Source organism: Zootoca vivipara, chromosome 6 (genome assembly GCF_963506605.1).
Source record: "Zootoca vivipara chromosome 6, rZooViv1.1, whole genome shotgun sequence".
NCBI classification, from domain to species: domain Eukaryota; kingdom Metazoa; phylum Chordata; class Lepidosauria; order Squamata; family Lacertidae; genus Zootoca; species Zootoca vivipara.
The window spans coordinates 22,631,857-22,653,582 of NC_083281.1; the positions used below are offsets into that span (position 1 = coordinate 22,631,857).

Genomic DNA, 21,726 nt, shown 5'->3' on the forward strand with positions numbered 1-21,726 from the left:
GATGTAGGTTGGAGGACCTTCTGTTGACAGGATGATGCCTCTGTCTGCACTAGATAGGGAGGGTCCCCGACTATGGCTCTGTTCAGATCTTTTCTCTTGTGAAAACCACCTTTATTTTGAGTTTGTGTGTTTCCCCTCATTTTCTAGTTTCCCCCTCATCTTCTGCTGTATGCATTTGGAACTGTCTGGGTGAAGTCAGGACCCATCACAGGTAGCAAACTATCTCCTTCCTCGTTTCCCAGCCCCCAAATGCCATGGGTTTAGGTCAAGCAATGGAGCTATGGATCTGTGGAATTTAGCATAGGCGCAAACTCCTAGGGGCTGAGGTTCGTTCCCCCCCCCTAAAATATTTGAGGTGTCCAGCTCCCCACCCCCGGCAACAAAAGTTCTAATGGTGTGCGAGCACCACGCCATGTGATCAATTATGTGGAGTGGGGCTTACCTGGGCCCCCACTATTTTATTCAAGTTGGCATCCCTGTAGTGTAGTAACTACAAAGTGGGCCATATGCTGTGGCAGATTGAGGTTAGTGGGATACCCAATGTGTTTCCCTCTGTGCTGAGAGCAGCTGCTCCACGTGTATCACTTCCCACTTGCTTCCGTGGAGTTGCATTTGCCATTTTACCCCCCCCCCCTCTCTCTCTTTCTCGAGTCTGAGCTATTTAGTGCCGTCGGGAAACGGGGCCGCCTCTCCGCCCACGCACGCGCACCCATTGCTTAATTCCACCCGTCTTCCTGTTTGCTGGTTTCCCATAATCTAGCGCCTTTCGAGGAAAGTGGCGCGCAGCCCGGGCACTTTCGCTTTCGTTCCTCGCATATTCTGTAGCTTCGTCAAGGCAATGCAGAAGGCTGATTGGTCGCGACGACTTCCCAGTTTCCAGGACTGGCAGCTGGGGCGCTACAAGAGCTTTCGAGCCACAAAACCCTCTTGCAATTCCCGAGTTCTTGCTTTTATCCCGGAAGACAAGGCTTGAGCTGAGCCTCTCCTGTCGTCCCCTCCTGACGTCTCAGCTGGGAACTCCGAGCAAGGCTCTCTCCCTCTTCCTGCTGGCCTGTCTGCTCGTCTGCATGAGAGAAACAGCAACAATCAAGTCCAGTCAAGACCCATCCTCCCGAGGTCCGTCCCTGCAAAAAACACCACCACCAAAAAGTAAGAAAAGGCAGCTTCGCGATGTTGCTGTTGTTGTTAACCCCTGGCGCTCCTTTCTTTTTGCTAGGCTAGGTAAACACGTCGCGGGAATCTTAGCCAGGAGCAAAAGCAGCCGAGGGAGTGTAGGAACCAATTCCGAGGGGTCTTTGCCCCCCCCAATAAAATATCTGAGCCCCCCACAAATTGATGGGCATTGCCATTCAAATGGGGTGTGTGCACCGGGCGGGGCCAGGGCCGTCTTAGGTTGTCGACCTTTTCACAAGCCTCTGCGGGGATCGCTCTCCTCCCTCGGGGGCTTGGGAAGGAAGCTGCACGTCCGCCAGCCATATAGTTTGTGGGGGTGCAGCTTCCATTCTAAGCCTCTGCAGGGATCGCATTTTTTTTTCAAAATATAGTCCGCCCCCCCCCATGGTCTGAGGGACGGTGGACCCGCCCAGGCTGGAAAAGGTTTCTGACCCCTGCTCTAGAGGCAGATACCGGTAGGTCTCTGGGGAAAGAGCCGGCGTGGTGTAGTGGTTAGAGCGGGGGACCAGGACCGGGCAGGGACCAGGGTTCAAATCCCCACTTAGGTCTGGAGGCTCTCACGTCTTGAGCCAGCCACTGTCTCTCTCAGCCTGGCCGACATCACAGGGCTGTTGTGGGGATTAAAGGAGGAAGGGGAGAGTCATGTACGCCATCTTGAGCTCCTTGGAAGTAAAAGGTGGGGTATAAATGAAAGAATGAATAAAGGCACTCTGGCACAGTAGGGAGGTGGTGGTGGAACACAAGGGAGCCCCCACCCCGCAAGGTGGGGAGAGGGATAATCTCAGTCCTGGTTAGAGCAGGATTTTAATGGGAGGATAGACCTTTAATAGAAAAAAATAATCCCCATGTGCTAGAATGTGTCCTTTGCTCTTTGACTCTGAGCAAACCGAAGACTCAATATTTGAACTCCCTTCCTTCCTTCCCTCCCCGCAAACATACACTTCCTCCAAAAGCAAGTAGCTTCTAGCAGAAGCCAGGACAAAGTTCATGAGCTTTGGAAGTTCTGTTGGTGGGGTTTGCAAGGTATTTTTTTCCGGGGGGAGGGAGATGTACAGGTGCATTTATTTCACCTTTCTTGCATTTATATCCCATCTTTCTTCCATCACGGAACCTGAGGCAGCAGCTACATTTGAGATCTCCAGCTGGTCCACCAGGTCCACCCAGGCACTGATCTGTGCTGGTCTTCCTCGAACCAGGGGTCCCCAGCTGTTGTTGGACTACAACTCCCATCGTCCCTAGCTACCAGGACCAGCAGCCAGGGAGGATGTGAGTTGTAGTCCAGCATCATCAGGGAACCTGGGGCTGAGAAAGGCTGGATCAGCAAGAGTGGTGTCACAGGCCTGGGGCCACCTTAGACTACTTTGCAGGGTTGCTGGGTCCGGATGGCTGGAATTCTGCAGGGTGCTGCTGGAATGTGACCTGCATTTTATGACACATTATTGTGCATTTATGGGAAACATCGGGCTTTTCTGGTCGGAACTTTCCTCTCTCCTTTCTCTTGCATCTCCCCCATCCTGGACCGGCCTTGGACACCTGTTACTCCACGAGGCCACGAGGTTTGGGCATGGATCAGTCCCGGCTGGCTGGGGAGGAGGAAGGACTGCTTTCTCCCCGGCTAGGCAAACCCATTTAACCCAGCTCTGAGATGCACAAAGTGACCCATGCAAGAGCGCCATGCACAGTCACTCTGCACATGCGCCGAGGGCGGACTCCCGCTCAGATCCTACAACCCCCAAACACCTCTTGCTTTCTCCTCGCCCCCATTATTAGACCTTCCCCAACCTGAGAGGCGGCTCAGCCTCCTGTGGGCACGCCTCTCCCTCAGGCCCCTCCGCAGCCCACCTCGTACAGCCAGTGGGAGGCCTGCAGGAGCTGCCGGGCTTGGCTCCTCTAACAGGGAGGAGGCTCGGGTCACAGCACGGCATGGTGGAGGTGCCCTCCAGAACTTGGCACGGTAGTGCCTCGTGCCACTAGCCTCTATGGCTAAGATGCCCCTGGCCATTTGCATCTGATGCCGTGAACCTCAAACTGTGACACAGAGCGTCTAGGACAGATTTAGACTTGTCACAACTATCCTGAGAATGTCCAACTGGGTAACTTTCAGGTGCCAGAAAATATCTGGGATCACAGTGGTAAAGGTAAAGGGACCCCTGACCATTAGGTCCAGTCGTGGACGACTCTGGGGTTGTGGCGCTCATCTCGCATTATTGGCTGAGGGAGCCAGTGTACAGCTTCCGGGTCATGTGGCCAGAATGACTAAGCTGCTTTTGGCGAACCAGAGCAGCACACGGAAACGCCGTTTACCTTACCTCCAGAGCGGTACCTATTTATCTACTTGCACTTTTTGACGTGCTTTTGAACTGCTAGGTTGGCAGGAGCTGGGACCGAGCAACGGGAGCTCACCCTGTCATGGGGATTCGAACTGCTGACCTTCTGATCAGCAAGCACTAGGCTCTGTGGTTTAACCCACGGCACCACCCGCATCCCTTCGGGGTCACAGTGAGGCACAGTTAAAACATGGTCTTTGCCATTCCTGAACTCTTTCCCTTTCAAGTCACGTTATACTCATTCACTCGCTCACAGGCAGAGAGAAACTTAATTTAATTGGACTTCAACTCCCATCATCCCTAGCTTGCAGCTACCATTGGTCAGGGATGATAGGAACTGTAGTCTAAAAACAGCTGGAGACCCAAGTTTGGGAAACACTGACTCACATAGGCAGAGACACAATTGAATTTCTGTGGCATAATGACCTCCTCTGTTTTCCTTTTGCAGACCAATCTTCTCTTGCATGATGGCCCCAGGGCAGGTCCACATTGCGGCTCCTGTTTGCCTAATTGAGAACATGCCGGACGGGAAGCTTGTGGTGAACTGGGAGGCTGCAGAGGTGCTTGCCAGGATCCGCCAGCCGGTGGTGGTGGTGGCCATTGCGGGGTTGTACCGCACGGGCAAGTCCTACCTCATGAACAGGCTTGCGGGGAAGAGAAAAGGTGACTGGCGTCATGAATATTCCCTGTTACTCAAGAGAAGGGCTGGAGTCTAGTAGCTTCGCATGAGGAGCAAGGCAGTTGTGTCTGGTGTGTCTGGAACAGGGTATCAGAGCCACTGGATTTTCTGCCTAGCCTGGGGAGAAGCATGGAGGAAGAGGAGTAAATTAATATTTATATAGAACCAGAGGGGAGATAGTTCTCCCTTTTTTTAAGGGAAATTCCATTATGCTGAATAGGCTTCCTCGCGAGAAAAGGGAAAACTTGACAGCTATGGAGATAGGACTTTGAGGCAGAGGTTTAGGGTCCCAACTCAGCAGAATTCACAGGAGGGTCCACAAATACGGCAGGTTATTTATTATTGTATGTACAGTATATATATACCACGTTTCCTCCAAGGCGCTCCAGGTGGTATTCACAGTTTTCCCCATCTACGTTTTATGCTCACAGCAACCCTGTGAGGTAGGTTCAGCTGGAAGACAGCATCTAGCCCAAGGTTGCCCCGTGTGGATTCAAACTCTGGTCTTCCACATCCTAGTCCCAAGTTCAATGTGCGTGACACTTTACAGCTTACATAGATTTTTCTTTGTTATGTGCACTTAAGTTTTCTTTCACTAAGGGGACAGGTGCTAGGGGTTTAAACCAGAAAGAGTTTAACATCTGATCCCTCTTTACGCAGAAATCAGGTCAAATCTAAAGCTTGGGAACTGTAGTTTACTACTTGCTGAACTACTATTCCCAGCACCCAGGCAAACTACACTTCCCATGATTCTTTGGAGGGGGGAAATCCACGTGCTTTAAAGCTATGATGGAGATGTGACAAATGTTTCATTGAGTTCAGTGGGGTCTCCCAGTGACCTGTGCCTTAAGCCTTGGCACCTGTTGTTTTCTGTCTCTGAATCATTGTCCGCTCTTTCCTCAGGTTTCTGTCTGGGTGCCACGGTGCAGGGGCTCACGAAGGGCATCTGGATGTGGTGCCTCCCTCACCCCCACAGGCCTGACCTCACACTGGTGTTGCTGGATACAGAAGGGTTGGGTGATGTGCAGAAGGTGAGCTGGGGGGGGGGGTGGCAGCTGGGGTGGCGGCTATGGAAGACTAGCATTTTCAAAAGAGCCTTGTGACAAAATATGCTGATCCGGTTTTAATGGCAATGGTGTCTACCTGAGAGGTGCCAGAACTGAGTTCCGTCAAGTTCCGTCAAGGAAAAAAAAAGCCCTGGTAGCTGATATTTAAATTTCTGTTTCAGGGAAACACACAGAATGACTCATGGATCTTTGCCCTGGCCATTCTGCTCAGCAGCACCCTGGTGTACAACAGCATGGGCACCATTGACCAAAATGCCCTGGAGAACCTGCAGTATCCTTTGGGGGCATCAGAAATCCCAGCTGGGCTTGCACGCTTGGCCTGGAGGATCTAGGAGGAGGCAGGTGTAGGTTGTCCCCCTAGGGGTTTCACTCCATGGGAGACAGATCTCTTGGTGCAGAAGCAGGTGGAATGAACTCTCCTGGTCTGAGACTCCATGATGCTAAGACTGGTTTGCATGATGCTGAGGAACTACGGGGTGGTGCAGGAGGAAACGCAGAGGGGATGTAGCTGATAGAAGAGGCAGGCAGTCTCCCAGGATCGGAAGGTGGGACACATTGTGAGGGGGGTGGATCAGTGGTCACAGCCGCAAATTGGGAACCTCCACAGTTATGTTTTACAGATAAGGGGGTGGGAGTGCAGGCAGGAACTCCAGAAGGCATAAAATTAGGAATAGGCCTTAAGGTGTAAAAATGAGAGATGTCAGACACTTGCCACAAATCCCTGCCTAAATTACAATTACAATACAGTCGTACCTTGGTTGCCAAATGCCTTGGAACTCATGCGATCAAAAACCGGAAGTGTCTGGTTTTCTAACGATTTTCAGAAGCCAAACGTCTGGCACGGTTTCTGATTGGCTGCAGGAGCTTCCTGCAGCCAATCAGAAGCTGTACTTTAGTTTCCGAAGCTTTTGGAAGTCGAACGGTCTTCCAGAATGGATTCCGTTCGACTTCCAAGGTACGACTATATGTGGTCTTTCTGTAGTGTAAATCTCTCTACTCAAAGCCCTATCATTATTGCCAGCTAGCCCACAACTGCAGGTTCAAACAGGCCCATCGTTTAGCTGAATTCAGGTTCTGAGACCCCAAACCAGCCCTGGAATTATTTTCCTTAGCACTCCTCAGCTATGTCACTGAGCTGACAAAAAAGATTAAAGCAAAAGCTTCCTCTGGTGAGGATAGAGAGGAGGAGAACTCTGCTGAATTTGTCCGTTTCTTCCCAGACTTCATCTGGGCAGTGCGGGATTTCACACTACAGCTGGAGATAGATGGACACCCCGTCACTGAGGATGGGTACCTGGAGAATGCCTTGAGACTGCAGAAAGGTACAGTACCTGCAAAAAGAAAATGCTATGTCTGAGATGGGGGAGAAAACACTGTTAGTTTAGAGGTGCACAACTGTTCTAAGTTGTGCCTAATATTCTAAAAGCCTAATATTCAAGTGGGTGAATGTATCCAGTCCCATAGCCACTGAGGGCTGAAGAGGTTTAACTAATTTCCCCTGTATTACATGGAGCAAGACAGAGATATATCACACCGGGTCCTGGGGCACATGTCTCTGGCTGCAGACTGCATTAGTAATAACTCTTCATGCCAATCCTCAATTGTATTCCCAGGGAGGTTTACAAACACCCTACAACAATTACAATGTCAATACCAAAACTGTAAAAGCTAAAAGTCACAAAATTGTGAAAAACCTCATGACGCCAAGGTAAGTTGCTTGTACAGTTGGATTGGGCTCCTTGAAATCCCTATGACCCAGAAGTCTTGCCCACTTATCTCAAATATAACATGTGAGCTGTAAGTGCGCTATGAAGAGGGAAAAATATACAGTGGTACCTCGCTAGACGAATGCCCTGCTAGACGAATTTTTCGCTAGATGAATGGGTTTCGCGATCGGAGGCTGCCTCGCAAGACAAATTCATTTCGTGAAAAATTTGTCTAGCGAATCGCGGTTTCCCATAGGAATGCATTAAAATTCAATTAATGCGTTCCTATCGGCAAAAAATAAATAATTTCCCCCCCAATGCATTCCTATGGGATTCGCAAGACGAATTTTTCGCAAAACGAATTGACTCACAGAACGAATTAAATTCGTCTTGCGAGGCACCACTGTACTCAGAGCAAAGCCATAACTTTGCAGTGCTGAAACAGAGAGCAATATCCTAACTCAGTTTACAGCAAGCCCTGGGACCTCAGGTGTCAGTCGGCTCAGCATGGAGACTTGAATGTTTCCAGGTAACAAGGTGAGTTTGCTCCACTGGGAAGATGCTTAGCACATTTTCTTTGGAATTTGGCGATATTAACAGATACTCACCCTTCTTCTCCCCCAGGTAATACTGAGCAAATCCAGAGGTGCAACATGCCCAGGTCGTGCATTCGCAGATTCTTTCCTTCGCGGAAATGTTTCACGTTTGACCGCCCAGCTAGCAGGAAGAAGTTGCCTCGGCTGGAGGAACTGGAAGAAGATGATTTGGAGGAAGATTTCTTGGAGCCAGTGGCTCGTTTCTGCCAACACATCTGGGAGACATCTCGACCCAAGACAGTCCCGGGAGGCCAAGTTGTGACAGGAATAAGTACGGAACATTTTTGAAAGATTGTAGGCTGGTGTTGGTGGGTAAAGAACCATTCTGGTAAAGAACCAGGAGACTCTTCCAGGTGGTTCGCAATTTAGCGGAACCACCTGCTCCATCCGGGCCCAGTACGGGCCACATGATCTCCTGCAATGATTTTGCAAAGTTTTTTGCAGATAAAGTCGCTCAGATTCGGGAAGAGGTAGACTCCACCATGGGAGCAGGGCCGGGGCGGGGGAGTGCTAGAGTCCTGTCTAGTCAAGTTTTGTGGGATCAATTTCAATCTGTTACCTCCGAGGATGTGGACAGGCTGCTTAGACGAATGAAACCAACCACCTGTCTCCTTGATCCTTGCCCATCCTGGCTTATAAAAGCTAGCCAGGAAGGGCTGGGCGATGGGCTTCGCGGGTTGGTAAATGCTTCTCTCCATGAGGGAGCCTTCCCAGACCCGCTGAAAGAGGCGGTTATTAAACCGCTTCTTAAAAAACCATCTTTAGATCCGGCCAATATGGCCAACTATCGCCCAGTCTCAAATCTTCCATTCTTGGGCAAGGTGATTGAGCGAGTGGTTGCGGAACAACTCCAGGCACGCCTGGAAGAAGCGGACCATTTGGATCCCTTCCAGTCAGGATTCAGGCCTCATCATGGGACTGAAACTGCCTTGGTCGCACTGGTCGATGATCTCCGGCGGGCTAGGGACAAAGGTAAGAGCTGTTTCCTTGTTCTGCTGGATCTCTCAGCGGCTTTTGATACCATCGACCATAACATCCTTCTGGACCGTCTAGAGGGCTTGGGAGCTGGGGGCACTGTCATGCAGTGGTTCCGCTCCTTCCTCCTGGGCCGTGTTCAGAAAGTGGTGGTGGGGGATGAGTGTTCAGACCCCTGGGCGCTCACTTGTGGGGTGCCTCAGGGTTCTGTCCTCTCCCCCATGCTTTTTAACATCTATATGCAGCCACTGGGAGAGATCATCAGGGGGTTTGGGCTGGGTGTCCATCAGTATGCTGATGATACCCAGCTCTACCTCTCTTTTAAATCAGAACCAGTGAAGGCGGTGAAGGTCCTGTGTGAGTGCTTGGAGGCAGTTGGAGGATGGATGGCGGCTAACAGATTGAGATTGAATCCTGACAAGACAGAAGTACTGTTTGTGGGGGACAGGAGGCGGGCGGGTGTGGAGGACTCTCTGGTCCTGAATGGGGTAACTGTGCCCCTGAAAGACCAGGTGCGCAGCCTGGGAGTCATTTTAGACTCACAGCTGTCCATGGAGGCACAGGTCAACTCCGTGTCCAGGGCAGCTGTTTATCAGCTCCATCTGGTACGCAGGCTGAGTCCCTACCTGCCCACTGACTCTCTCTCCAGAGTGGTGCATGCTCTAGTTATCTCTCGCTTGGACTACTGCAATGCGCTCTACGTGGGGCTACCTTTGAAGGTGACCCGGAAACTACAACTAATCCAGAATGCGGCAGCTAGACTGGTGACTGGGAGCGGCCGCCGAGATCACATAACACCGGTCCTAAAAGACCTACATTGGCTCCCAGTACGTTTCCGAGCACAATTCAAAGTGTTGGTGTTGACCTTTAAAGCCCTAAACGGCCTCGGTCCGGTATACCTGAAGGAGCGTCTCCACCCCCATCGTTCTGCCCGGACACTGAGGTCCAGCTCCGAGGGCCTTCTGGCGGTTCCCTCATTACGAGAAGCCAAGTTACAGGGAACCAGGCAGAGGGCCTTCTCGGTAGTGGCACCCACCCTGTGGAATGCCCTCCCACTAGAGGTCAAAGAGAACAATTACCAGACCTTTAGAAGGCATCTCAAGGCAGCCCTGTTTAGGGAAGCTTTTAATGTTTGATGGATTTCTGTATTTTAGAATTTCTGTGTTTTTTTTTGGAAGCCGCCCAGAGTGGCTGGGGGAACCCGGCCAGATGGGCGGGGTATAAATAATAAATTATTATTATTATTATTATTATTATTATTATTATTCTGATCGGAGTCATTATTTTTACCCAGTGCCATTCTAATAATACTAATAAGTGGTCTCAATCTGGGACCCCCACAAATGGGGGGGGGGGGCTTTTCCTCTGTCTCCAGAGCAGTTTGGGGGTGTAGGAAGCTGTCAGCTTGAGGTGAATGGTGTTACTCAGTTACTAGCCAAGAGGGGATCAGGTGACATCAGAAACCAATAGTGACCCACCTGACGGTATAAAATGCTTTAGTTTGTCCTTGCTCTGCAGTTTGATAATTTCTTTGTTCACATGCAGGCTGAATTGCATGTAAGCTGCTCACTTAATTGCCTGCTAAACATCATTTATCTGGAATTTATTTCGAAGACTATATGCAGTACACAGAATAAAATACTGTAATGATTCTGTGATGAAACCCAAATTCTACTTTCAGGGAAATTTGGTTGTGTCATTTGTGTAGAAAGCAACATTGTATGCATTGTTTTAAATGCTTACATCATTCATTATGCTTCTGCAACAAGCAAGGACTTGAACCCATGACATTTGGTTACTAAAAAGCCTGTTCACCCCCTCCCCCTTTTATGTATTGAGAGTTAATTGACTAAACACTTCCAGGCCTATTTATGCAGAGTTAGCGCTGTGGTCTAAACCACTGAGCCTCTTGGGCTTGCCAATTAGAAGGTTCGAATCCCCATGACGGGGTGAGCTCCCATTGCTCGGTCCCAGCTCCTGCCAACATAGCAGTTTGAAAGCATGCCAAAAAGTGCAAGTATAAATAGGTACCGCTCCGACAGGAAGGTAAATGGTGTTTCCGTGTGCCAGAAGCGGTTTAGTCATGCTGGCCACATGACCCGGAAAAACTGTCTGCGGACAAACGTCGGCTCCCTCGGCCAGTAAAGTGAGATGAGCACCACAACCCCAGAGCCATTTGTGACTAGACTTAACTGTCAGCGGTCCTTTACCTTTGCCTTTTTACCTGCTCAATGTGACAACACCACACCTGTTACAATATCATAAAGCTAAGAGCAGGGGTCAGCAAACCTTTGGCTTTTTAAATTTCCCATGGTGCTGCTAATATAGGGGCTTTGTTCTTTGTTTTGTTCATGTTTTATTTCTTATATATATAAATGTAAACTGGCCATGTCCGTTGGTTTCCACTTTTCAACGAAACCGCTTGAGCGATAGCAATGAAATTCGGACACAACATCACATGCCACTATGCGAGTGTTCTTAGCTACATGGCGTATACAAATGTCACACCTGCGCAAGGTAAAACCCCATTTTTAGGACCTAAAAAGTCAGCCTGTCGAGCATGCTGGGAAAAGAACCAGGTTACAAAACATCACCCTCTAGCGGCGGCTACACTGGTACTGCAGCTAGAAAACCTTCCCTCTCCACAGCCCCTCGGCTCGCCTTTACAGACTAGGCCGAATGGAAGTGGGGACTCACCTGGATGGGGGTTGGGGGGGATGAGGGGGCGGGATACGTCATGGATTGGGACAGGGTGGGGGGAATCACAGGAATGAGCCGGGAGTGGGGGCGGGGGGGTGGGATAGCTCATGGGTCGAGACACGGTGGGGCCATTCATAGGGATGACTCGGGGTGGGGAGAGGATGGGATATGTCATGGATTGGGAAAGGGTGGGGTGGGGAATCACAGGGATGAGCCACAGCAATGCGTAGCCGGGCCAGCTAGTATTCAATAAAATATTGGTTCTGAGTTGGGTTCTGAGCCCAGTTGTGCTGTTTCATACTTGTCACAGTGTGGCCACAGGACTGCAGGATACACACTGTGCTGACAATGAGTTATGGATTGGACCTGATTCAGTTTTGGCAAGAACTAGAAGGCAATAATACATATGTAGCATAGAGAGGTAATAATAATTAGGAGTGAGATGTAGATGTAGGGCAGAGAATAGTAATCTCTGCTTTTTAAGCATTCCCAAGTGCTTCCTTCATATTTCAGGTTATTTTCTACAGGCATGAGGGCTAGAACATTACTTTTAAAAACATGTCTTCTCTGCCTCTTGTTTTGTGCATAGTATCTATTTTTTTCTTTTATGAGAAATCTGCAGGTACGGTGGATGACATTTCCCCAGCTATAGTGCAAATGTTTGAAAGGTGTTTGACTCTGGAAATATTTCCTCAGCGTTCAAAAGTTAAATGGGATGGACATCCCTGTTCTACCATTTCTGATTTGGTGACTTCACCCCAATTCTTCCTTCTTCAGTGCTTAAAAACCTGGCGAAGACCTACGTCGATGCTATCAACAGCGGGGATTTGCCCTGTTTGGAGAATGCCGTGCTGGCCCTGGCGGAGATTGAGAACGCAGCAGCTGTGTGTGATGCCATTTCCTGTTACGAAGAGCAGATGGGGCAGCGGTTGAACCTGCCCATGGGCACCGTCGATGAGCTGCTGGCAGTACACGCCGAGTGTGAGAGGGAAGCCACTGGCATCTTTATGGCCCGTGCCTTTGGAGATGAGTTGGTTAAAAAATCACAAGAGAAGCTTGAGGTAGATATGTTCTCTTTTTTAAAAAAACACAACAACAAACCTCTGCCAGCATGGCATCTCCAGGCAGGGCAGGGATTCTCCTCTGCCTGAAATTGTGTCGAACTGCTGCTAGTCAGTGCAGAAAGAGTCATAGAATTGTACAGTTGGAAGAGACATGAGGGTCCTTTAGTCCAACCTCTGCAATGCTGGAATGACCGCTCCACACATCAATGGGGGGCGCTTTTTGCGTGGACGCGTGCAGCCCCCTAATCCCAGAGGGCGCTGCCTGGAAGTTCAGGTCTGGCACTGCCTTCCCAGGTAGGATGCCAGGGGTCTCCACCTACCCAAGTCTGGCATCCAATCCTGCCTGGGGAGGTGTTGCCAGGGGATGGCCAGGTAAGGGGAGGGACAAACCAGCTCGGACAACAGCATTTGAATCTTGCCTCCAGCACCGGCTGAGCCACTCTGTACGAGGGAGCTTCCTGTCTTCCTACATAAATGTTAATTTGCTTAAGGAAACATTTGGAAGAAGAAAATAAAATCAGGAAAAAATAAATAAAATGATTACCTAGCATAGCTCTGAACATCACAGCTAGGAGGGTCCTCCAAAACTTGCACGGTTTTCTAAAAATCTCTCTCTTCAGAATGGAGACAGCCTCATGTTATCCGAAGACCAAAAGGAACATAGAAAGTTGGCATAAAGCAGGCCGGTGTAAGTTAAGCTGATGTAAAGTTATACCAGATCCTAACTCCATTCAGCCATTGAGCTACTGCTTGCTGAGCCACCCTAAGCCTGGCAGAGGGAGAACAAACCTTTAAAATAGTGTGAACGGCACCATCCCTTTGGCCACCTGAGTTTTCATTGGGTTTCCAGGTCACATGACTGAGCAGAATAGGCTTAGGATCCAGCCTAAGCCCCCTCCCCAGTCCTGCCCCCATCATGCCCCTTAAATGCCCTTTTTTAGGGTTTAGGTCAGTTTGAGATGTGAGTCATGGCTGACCTGGGATCGGGAGGGAGGGATACTCTGGTGTAAACCGACTGAATTGAGGATGAGGGAGCAAAGCCAGCAAAGCCTGCTTGTGCGGGGAACTTTCTGGCTCAGCCAGAGATTTGCTGGATCCTAGCCCGTTCATCGTGGAGCATCTTGCTGTAGGATTGCTCGCCTAGCTACCTGTGAAAGACACATTCTCCAGATGAAATGGAAGACATACACATATTCCAGAAGACAGACAGGATTGCAATTTGATTGGCTACACACTTAGTTTTAAACTTTAGGAAAGGTGGAGCCACACAACTTAAACTGGCCTACATTTTAGAAATGCCGCCATAATTGATCTTTGATGTCGTAGCCAGTTCCCACGGTTTTGGGGGGTGAGTGGGGAATACCATGCCAGTGAAATCAATTGAAATTTGTACTGTAGTTTTGATGTGGCCCTGTTAGTATGTCTTTCCATTGAAGAGGACACTGAAGAGGAAAGGCTTTTCATCATTATTAACAGATCATCTTTCTGCCAATTTTCTCCCTCTTGTAGCAAGAGCTGAAAAAGAAAAAGGAAGAGTTCTGCAGGAAGAATGAGCAGGCGTCTTTTGACCGCTGCTTTGCTGTGTTGACGGATCTTTCCCAGGAGCTAGAAGATGAGCTCCGGATGGGAATTTACTCCGTGCCTGGTGGCTACCAGCGTTATCTGGAGAAACGGGGTGAAATAGAGCAGAAATACCACTTGGTACCTGAGAAAGGCATTCAGGTAGGACAGTAAGCCAGCCTTTCTGTGATATCCAAAGAAGGAGCATTCCGATACTAAAAGAGGATGGATTCAAACTTTAGACCTGGGATGCAATCCTGTGAATATTTTCTTGGGAGTAAGCGCCACTGAATTCAGTAGCACTTGATTCAAAGTGAATTAGTTTGTTCGTCTGCTTAGCAAAATGAATAAACTCTGTTCAATCAAAAATATAAGTGGTTTACATAAAATAGTTTAAAAGAGATATTTGCCTTATAGATTTTTTGAGAGGGATTAGGGACCACTGCTATCAATTTCTCAGCGCCTCATTAAGATACTGTACAATTATTAATTTACTATACACCAAGTTTTGTCCTTAATCCCAATATATAATCTTGCCCCCCCATTATAGTGTAAAATGAATAACTTTTGCTCACAATGTGTTATCAGGCAGACAAAGCTCTTGAAGAATTCCTGAAATCCAAGCAGACGGTGGCAAACTCTCTCCTTCAGATGGACCATGCCCTGACCGACAAAGAGAAGGAAATTGAAGGTGCATATCTAAGGCAATAACTATATATGATAAATTATATGTATTAGAAAGCAAATGTCCTGGCCTGCTCTGGCTGGGCTCTGAGTTCCTAGGGAAGGGTTACAGTTGTGGTACCTTTTTGCAGAATGGCATAGCGACACATGTAATATTCTCATGTTCAGGAGAGAACATTGAACAGAACACAGGGTGAAGGGGAGATGGCGGCGGGGGATGGCAGCCCCCTCAATATTCATGTTGACTCTTTTTCTTCGCTGGCCCGCAGCCCAGCGCGCTCAGGCCGAAGCAGCCCAGCTGCAGCAGAAGCTGTTGGAACAGGAGCAGGTCAGACTAGAGCAAATGGTGGAGGATGAAAAGCGAAGCCACGATGAACAGCTCCAGCTGTTGAAGGAGAAGATGGAGCAGGAGAAGAAGTTGATGGAAGAGGAAACAAAAAAGATGATACAGCATAAACTCAAGGTAGAGAGAGCTGAGTCAGATGCAGACTCTGCCCCACTGCAAGATGTAATATTTAGGCCAGGGGTGGGGAGTATGTGGTCCTCCAGATGTGGTTGGATCCACCTCTCAACTTTTCCAGTCAGTATGGCCAGTGCTCATGGACCAGAAAAATCTGGAGGGCCACATTTCCCCTGCTCCTGCTTTCTTCTTAGGATGATGCTTAGAAGCAGAACTCTCCCTCCATTCAAGGCCAAATCTAGTTCATGGATAGCCTCCTTTACCCTTCTAAATGTCTCAACATAAACCGTATATTCCCTGGTATATCATCACCCTCTTTATACAGGCCACATAACTCTATGTCCTTCAGGTAAAATCTGGAACCAAATAATGTAGCACTTTAAAGGTGATTCCCATCACCTTGATTTGTTCCTGGAAACAAATACCTAGCTGGAGAACCTGCTCTAAAATGGGCATAATATGCTCTTTCAGGCAAGCAGCCACTGACGGTTGGTGCAGAATGAGGCAAGAAAGCTGCACTGTCTGGGAGCTTTTCAGTGACTCACTGTGGCTTGTTAAAACCTAGGTTCCATATATTCGATAGACGTTAACTGGTGTTTCTACAGTACTTTTCCTGAGTGTTCAAACAACTTCTTATACAATTGCTTTGTTCTCCGTGCAACAACCCCTTAAGGTGGGTCAGGGTCTAATTTTGGCCATACAGTATAGGATGGGATAGTCAGCATGGTACCCTCCAAATGTTATTGGACTCCAGCTCTCATCGGCCTCAGCCAGGGGTCATGGATAAGGGGGTCCATTAATATTTGGAGCAAGCAACATTGGCTGTGGTTGTTATCGATGAAGGTATAAACTGTCTCTGTGTGCTTCTCAACTTCCCAGGAACAAGAGGAACTGCTGAAGGAAGGATTTCAGCAGAGGGCCAATGAGATGGAAAGTGAAATGCAACGTATCAAAGAAGAAAGTCAAAACTCCAAGGTGGCACTTGTGCTGTCTGCTATAGAAAAAGGGTTGTCAGCATTGTCATCTATAACAACACAGGTTTTGCAGTACAGGATGCAAAGTAACATGCTTTCCAGTGCTCTAAGTCAACAAAAGAGTGAAAGTCCACCAAAGAGTGTAAAAAGCACACCAAGGAGTAAAAACCCACCCAAGAATTTAAGGAGCCCACCAAAGAATCCAAAGAAATAGTTCCACCATGGGAATAAATGGGGCTAGTTGTTAGTTTGCTGCTGGCTTTTCTATCTTATCACTACATCCATACTTTCATTGCAGCGTTATGTATGGATCAGTGTTTGAAATCTGCCAAGTGCATTTTGCACCTGGCTACTGGCCACTTTGAGCCCAGGCGAAAGTGGGTGCCTGGGGATCCTTGGCTCTTGCCTGTTTTAAACATCCTGTTTAATTCTCTCTAATATTTTATCTGCACAATCAGAACAAATTTCACGAACCAAAAAGTCGTACTGAAAAATACGACTTTTGAGCTGCCTGGCCCCAAAATGGCAACTAGACATTCTGTTTTTGGCAACTGTAACCCTCTTTTAAGGAGCCATTTGGTGCCTAGCTTATATATCTTGAATTTCTAACTGGCTAGAGAACTGTGAATTGTTGCGTCCGACTTGTTTTCTTATATGCTGTTTCTTTTCAGGCATGCAAAGCAGTATAGAAAACAAACAAACAAACAAACAAAGGCATGTTCCTAATCTCTGCCTGCAGCTTTATGATTTTATGCCTCATTCCAGCAACTCCTGCAGCCAAGCTGGTGCCAAATGTATTGCTCTGCTTTCCTTTGGACCACATCAATGAGGCCAAGAAGCAGGGTCTTTTCATCTGGGCAGCCCAGGACCTCCATGCACACTGCTCAGGGTTGCATCACGGAGAGGTCACTTCAGTGCTGCTAATGCAGCAAAAGCAACACAGGAGGCAGCAGTTAAAAGTTACCGGTCTCTGCAGCCACAACCGGTGCTGTGGTTCTCCAGTGGGTTGACTTCACCCCTGGAGGTGCACTCCATTGTATCTTGAGACAGACAGATGCCAACAAATGGCACATGCAGGGAAAATACCAGAGGGCAGGCATGAAAACTGGGCAAAAGCGGGGAATTCGGCAAAACCACAGAGTACTAAAAAAAGCCTGGCTGTCACTCACACTTTTAACAACTGTTTGCTGTTCAGGGATTAATGGGAAGTTTTTTCACTGTATGAAATGTGAAATAATAATAATTATAATAATTTATTATTTATACCCCGCCCATCTGGCCGGGTTCCCCCAGCCACTCTGGGCGGCTTCCAACAAAACACCAAAATACAGAAATCCATCGAACATTAAAAGCTTCCCTAAACAGGGCTGCCTTAAGATGCCTTCTAAAGGTCTGGTAATTGTTCTCTTTGACCTCTGGTGGGAGGGCATTCCACAGGGTGGGTGCCACTACCGAGAAGGCCCTCTGCCTGGTTCCCTGTAACTTAGCTTCTCGTAGCGAGGGAACCGCCAGAAGGCTCTCGGCGCTGGACCTCAGTGTCCAGGCAGAACGATGGGGGAGGAGACGCTCCTTCAGGTATACTGGACCAAGGCCGTTTAGGGCTTTAAAGGTCAGCACCAACACTTTGAATTGTGCTCAGAAACGTACTGGGAGCCAATGTAGGTCTTTCAGGACCGGTATTATGTGGTCTCGGCGGCCGCTCCCAGTCACCAATCTAGCTGCCGCATTCTGGGTTAACTGTAGTTTCCGGGTCACCTTCAAAGGTAGCCCCACGTAGAGCGCATTGCAGTAGTCCAAGCGGGAGATAACTAGAGCATGCACCACTCTGGCGAGACAGTCCGCAGGCAGGTAGGGTCTCAGCCTTCGTACCAGATGGAGCTGATAAACAGAATTGACCTGTGCCTCCATGGACAGCTGTGAGTCCAAAATGACTCCCAGGCTGCACACCTGGTCCTTCAGGGGCACAGTTACCCCATTCAGGACCAGGGAGTCCTCCACACCTGCCCGCCTCCTGTCCCCCACAAACAGTACTTCTGTCTTGTCAGGATTCAATCTCAATCTGTTAGCCGCCATCCATCCTCCAACCGCCTCCAAGCACTCACACAGGACCTTCACCGCCTTCACTGGTTCTGATTTGAAATAGAGGTAGAGCTGGGTATCATCCACATACTGATGAACACCAAGCCCAAACCCCCTGATGATCTCTCCCAGCGGCTGCATGTAGATGTTAAAAAGCATGGGGGAGAGGACAGAACCCTGAGGCACCCCACAAGTGAGAGCCCAGGGGTCCGAACACTCATCCCCCACCACCACTCTCTGAACACGGCCCAGGAGGAAGGAGCGGAACCACTATGACTGCCCCCAGCTCCCAAACCCTTTAGATGGTCCAGAAGGATGTTATGGTTTATGGCAGGCATGGCCAACAGGTAGATCGGGATCTACCGGTAGATCCCCAGGAGGTTTCTGGTAGATCCCAGGTAGATTGTGGGTTCCTTAGTGATCGCCAGCCTAAAAGAAAAGAAAGAGCTCTCCCCCTTAAAAAACCCTCAAAAACTCTTGTCTCTCCCCCACAAAAAAGCTCAATAACCATGGGCAATTGCAGGGAGAGCTCCTTCCCTCTTTCCGATACAGAGCTTACCAGTATGTGTGTGACTGTGTTTCTTTTCCCAAGCAGAGATAATGTGTAAGCGTGGTGTGAGCTCCCTAAAAAAAGGTCAACAACTCTGGGGAACCTTTCCTTTAAAAGTCAACAACTTTGGGGTTCCCCCCCCCTTAAAAAAGATGACGAGTGGTTGTTTGATCCGGCTTTCCTTCCTGGTTTCACAGGTAAACTTAGTGATATAAACCTTGAGCTACAAGGTAAAGGTAAATGCATTGGCGACATGATTAAAATAGTTTCATCCTACAAAACAAAATTTAAGCTAATGACAGCTGACCTTACAATCAAAGTTTTTGATCACTTTCCTAATATGCAGGACCATCTGGGAAAAAAATCCTGACTTTGTTTTTCAAACAGAGAAGTATGTAGCTGAAATTGGTTCTGTTATTCTGGAGTTAGAAAAAAGATTTGGCGACTTACAAAAAATTGAATTAATTGTAGAGTACATGTTATTTCCATTCAAATCTGATTTGGACATTTAAAAAATTGCTGTCACTATCAGTACAAATTACTCATTGTGGAAAATATCTTTGAAAATGAGATATTAACTCTGAAAAATGACATTTTTTCTGAGGTCCCGTGCAGAAGAAGAATCATTTTGGAAGTTTGTGCCCAGACAGAAATTTCCAAATTTGAGAAGATGCAGTGAAATTTTACACTCATGTTTTGGTTCTACTTATTTGTGTGAATCTGCATTTTCATATTTAAAAATGACAAAGAGTATGCAACGTTCAAACATGACAGATGAGCACCTAAGGATTCCCTGAAGCTGGCCCTGACACAGTACTCGCCTGATATCAAACAGTTGGTTACCAAAATGGTGATGCAGGTGTCACACTAACAGTGGATGAAGGCATGTATTTTTTTTAAGAAATATTGATAGGTAGATTAATGGAGTGGGTAAAGGAGTTTGTGCGGCGTACAGTTTTGTGAGTGCTTTTATGCAACTCTCTCCCAAGAAATCTCTAAAAGTTTCTGTTGTCCCCTGTAAGAAAAGTATTTGGGCAGTGCTCCCCCCCCAAAAGGTTACCAAATCTGGTCACCCCCCCTTTCCTTCTCCCTAAAATACCTCAACAACTTTGAGCCAAACCCCCAAAAATGGGGGTAGATCACCGCCAGATTTTAATTCTGAAAGTAGATCACAGTGTCTTGGGAGTTGGCCACCCCTGGTTTATGGTGTCAAAAGCCGCTGAGAGATCCAGCAGGACCAGGAAACAGCTCTCACCTTTGTCCCTAGCCCGCCGGAGATCATCGACCAGTGCCACCAAGGCAGTTTCAGTCCCATGATGAGGCCTAAATCCCTACTTGATCGCTGATAATCAGGCATTTGAGACTGTACAAGTAGATGACTGGCCCAGGCCTGTCAGTAGGCAGAGTGACACAGGTGTTGGGAATTCAGTTCCACCTTAAGGTACAGACATGTAGCTGTTGTATGTCACATGTCTGTGCACTTCCGTTGCGTTTTGCTTTTGCTTCTGCGCTGATCATGAAGGAGAGAAGACATATTTTTCTTACTCCTGAGATATGTTTAATAAAGCCTCTAAATAATGCCACTATGACCGTCCCTCACCTGTCGTTTTTGCTGCTAAGTGCAATCTGCTGATACTGTGAGCCCTGGTTTCTAGCCAGGGTCATTGTCTCATGCTGCACCGGTGGGTGGAGACGCCTGGCAGTCGGCTGGGAGGGCACACAGCCCTGGCGTCTCCCGTAGTGAAGCGACCAACAGGTGCCTCAGTGGGCGGGTGCCGAGGAGGAGAGGGGAAAACAGTAGCAGTGGTGGACCTTGGGCCCTCAAATTCCAGCAGAGCCCTGTGTGAAGCCAAAATTTGGTTCCTGCTGCCTCTTGGACTCCATTCTAAATAATAGTTGTGGTGTCGTCTGCTGTACTTCCAAAGCTCATCACCCAGTGCGACTGAACTGGTCGCGCTCTCCTAAATGTGCCTCTGGCAGCAGCCTCCCCAACCATTCCAATTGAGGTCCCCCTGCCACTACCAGTTCCTCCTTTAGGACGACAGAAATGAGTGTGTCCCTCCATCTGCCCTGAGACCTGCAAGATTCCCTGTTGCCTTCATGTGTGGTAGAGGATGCTGCCCTGTTAACAGCGTTGAAATAAGTCAGCTGCCAGTCCAGTCAGCTACTGTACGTAGACTGTGCAGGGACTGTGCCTCAGGCTGCAAAATGGCCAGCCCTGGGAGCAGCTGGTTCATTAGACTTCTTGCCTTCCATTTTGCTTTATCCTGTGTCAAAAGTTACAGTACTTTCCCTCTCTCAACTGTACTATTTCCTCAATGTGGTGTGAGCTCCTCAAAAGCACCCCAAAGAATATTGGGAACTGTGATATACCCCCACAGAGCTGCAATTTCCAACACCTTTAACAAACTACAGTTCCAAGCATTTTTTTGGGGGGGGGAGCTTTGTGACACCCCCAAACCAGCTGACAATAAATCATAAAGACGATGCTGTCTGTGAATAGTCAAAAGGCAGATTTTTACAGCTTTTGAACCACCATTTGTACCTCAGTCTGGAGTTTTAAGTGCTAATGTGAAAATTAGTGCCCCAGAAGGGTGTGGACACTATCTTTCTTTTGCTTTCCCCTGTGTCGGAAGTTATTTTCCCCACTCTCAACGGTACTGTTTTTTCAGTGTGGTGTGGACCCTTCAAAAAGCACATTTCTCCCCCTCCAAAGAATCCTGGGGGCTGTAGCTACAATCCCCAGCACGTTGAAGAAACTACAGTTCCCAGGATTCCTTTGGGAGAAAGACCTGCTTTGAAAGTGCATCGTAGGCATTGTGTGTACACAGACTGTACGCACCACCAAGGAGTGTGGTGGAGTCTCCTTTGGAGGTCTTTAAGCAGAGGCTTGACAGGCATATGTCAAGAATGCTTTGATGGTGTTTCCTGCTCGGCAGGGGGTTGGACTGGATGGCCCTTGTGGTCTCTTCCAACTCTACAATTCTATGATTCTATAATGCAAATAGGGCGAGGTAAGGTCTAGCTGAGAGAAGACCCCACCCCGAAATCCCAGCCAGTGAAGGCAATACGGCACTAGATCGCTCTGACTTGGTACAAGGCAGCAACCTCCTAAACGCACCATCTCTGCCA

General features: G+C 48.4%; 1 protein-coding gene across 1 annotated transcript; it reads left to right on the forward strand.

Annotated features, from left to right (window-relative positions):
• Positions 1-759: 759 nt before the first annotated feature.
• LOC118086350 (guanylate-binding protein 1) lies at positions 760-16,593 on the forward strand. The gene is made up of 11 exons (XM_060275631.1): positions 760-1,149; positions 3,949-4,163; positions 5,083-5,210; positions 5,408-5,517; positions 6,369-6,568; positions 7,577-7,819; positions 12,001-12,284; positions 13,797-14,009; positions 14,436-14,538; positions 14,801-14,994; positions 15,871-16,593. The coding sequence occupies exons 2-11, from the start codon at positions 3,965-3,967 to the stop codon at positions 16,177-16,179; spliced, it is 1,983 nt and encodes a 660-aa protein (XP_060131614.1). The 5' UTR covers positions 760-1,149; positions 3,949-3,964; the 3' UTR covers positions 16,180-16,593.
• The last annotated feature ends 5,133 nt before the right edge of the window (positions 16,594-21,726 follow it).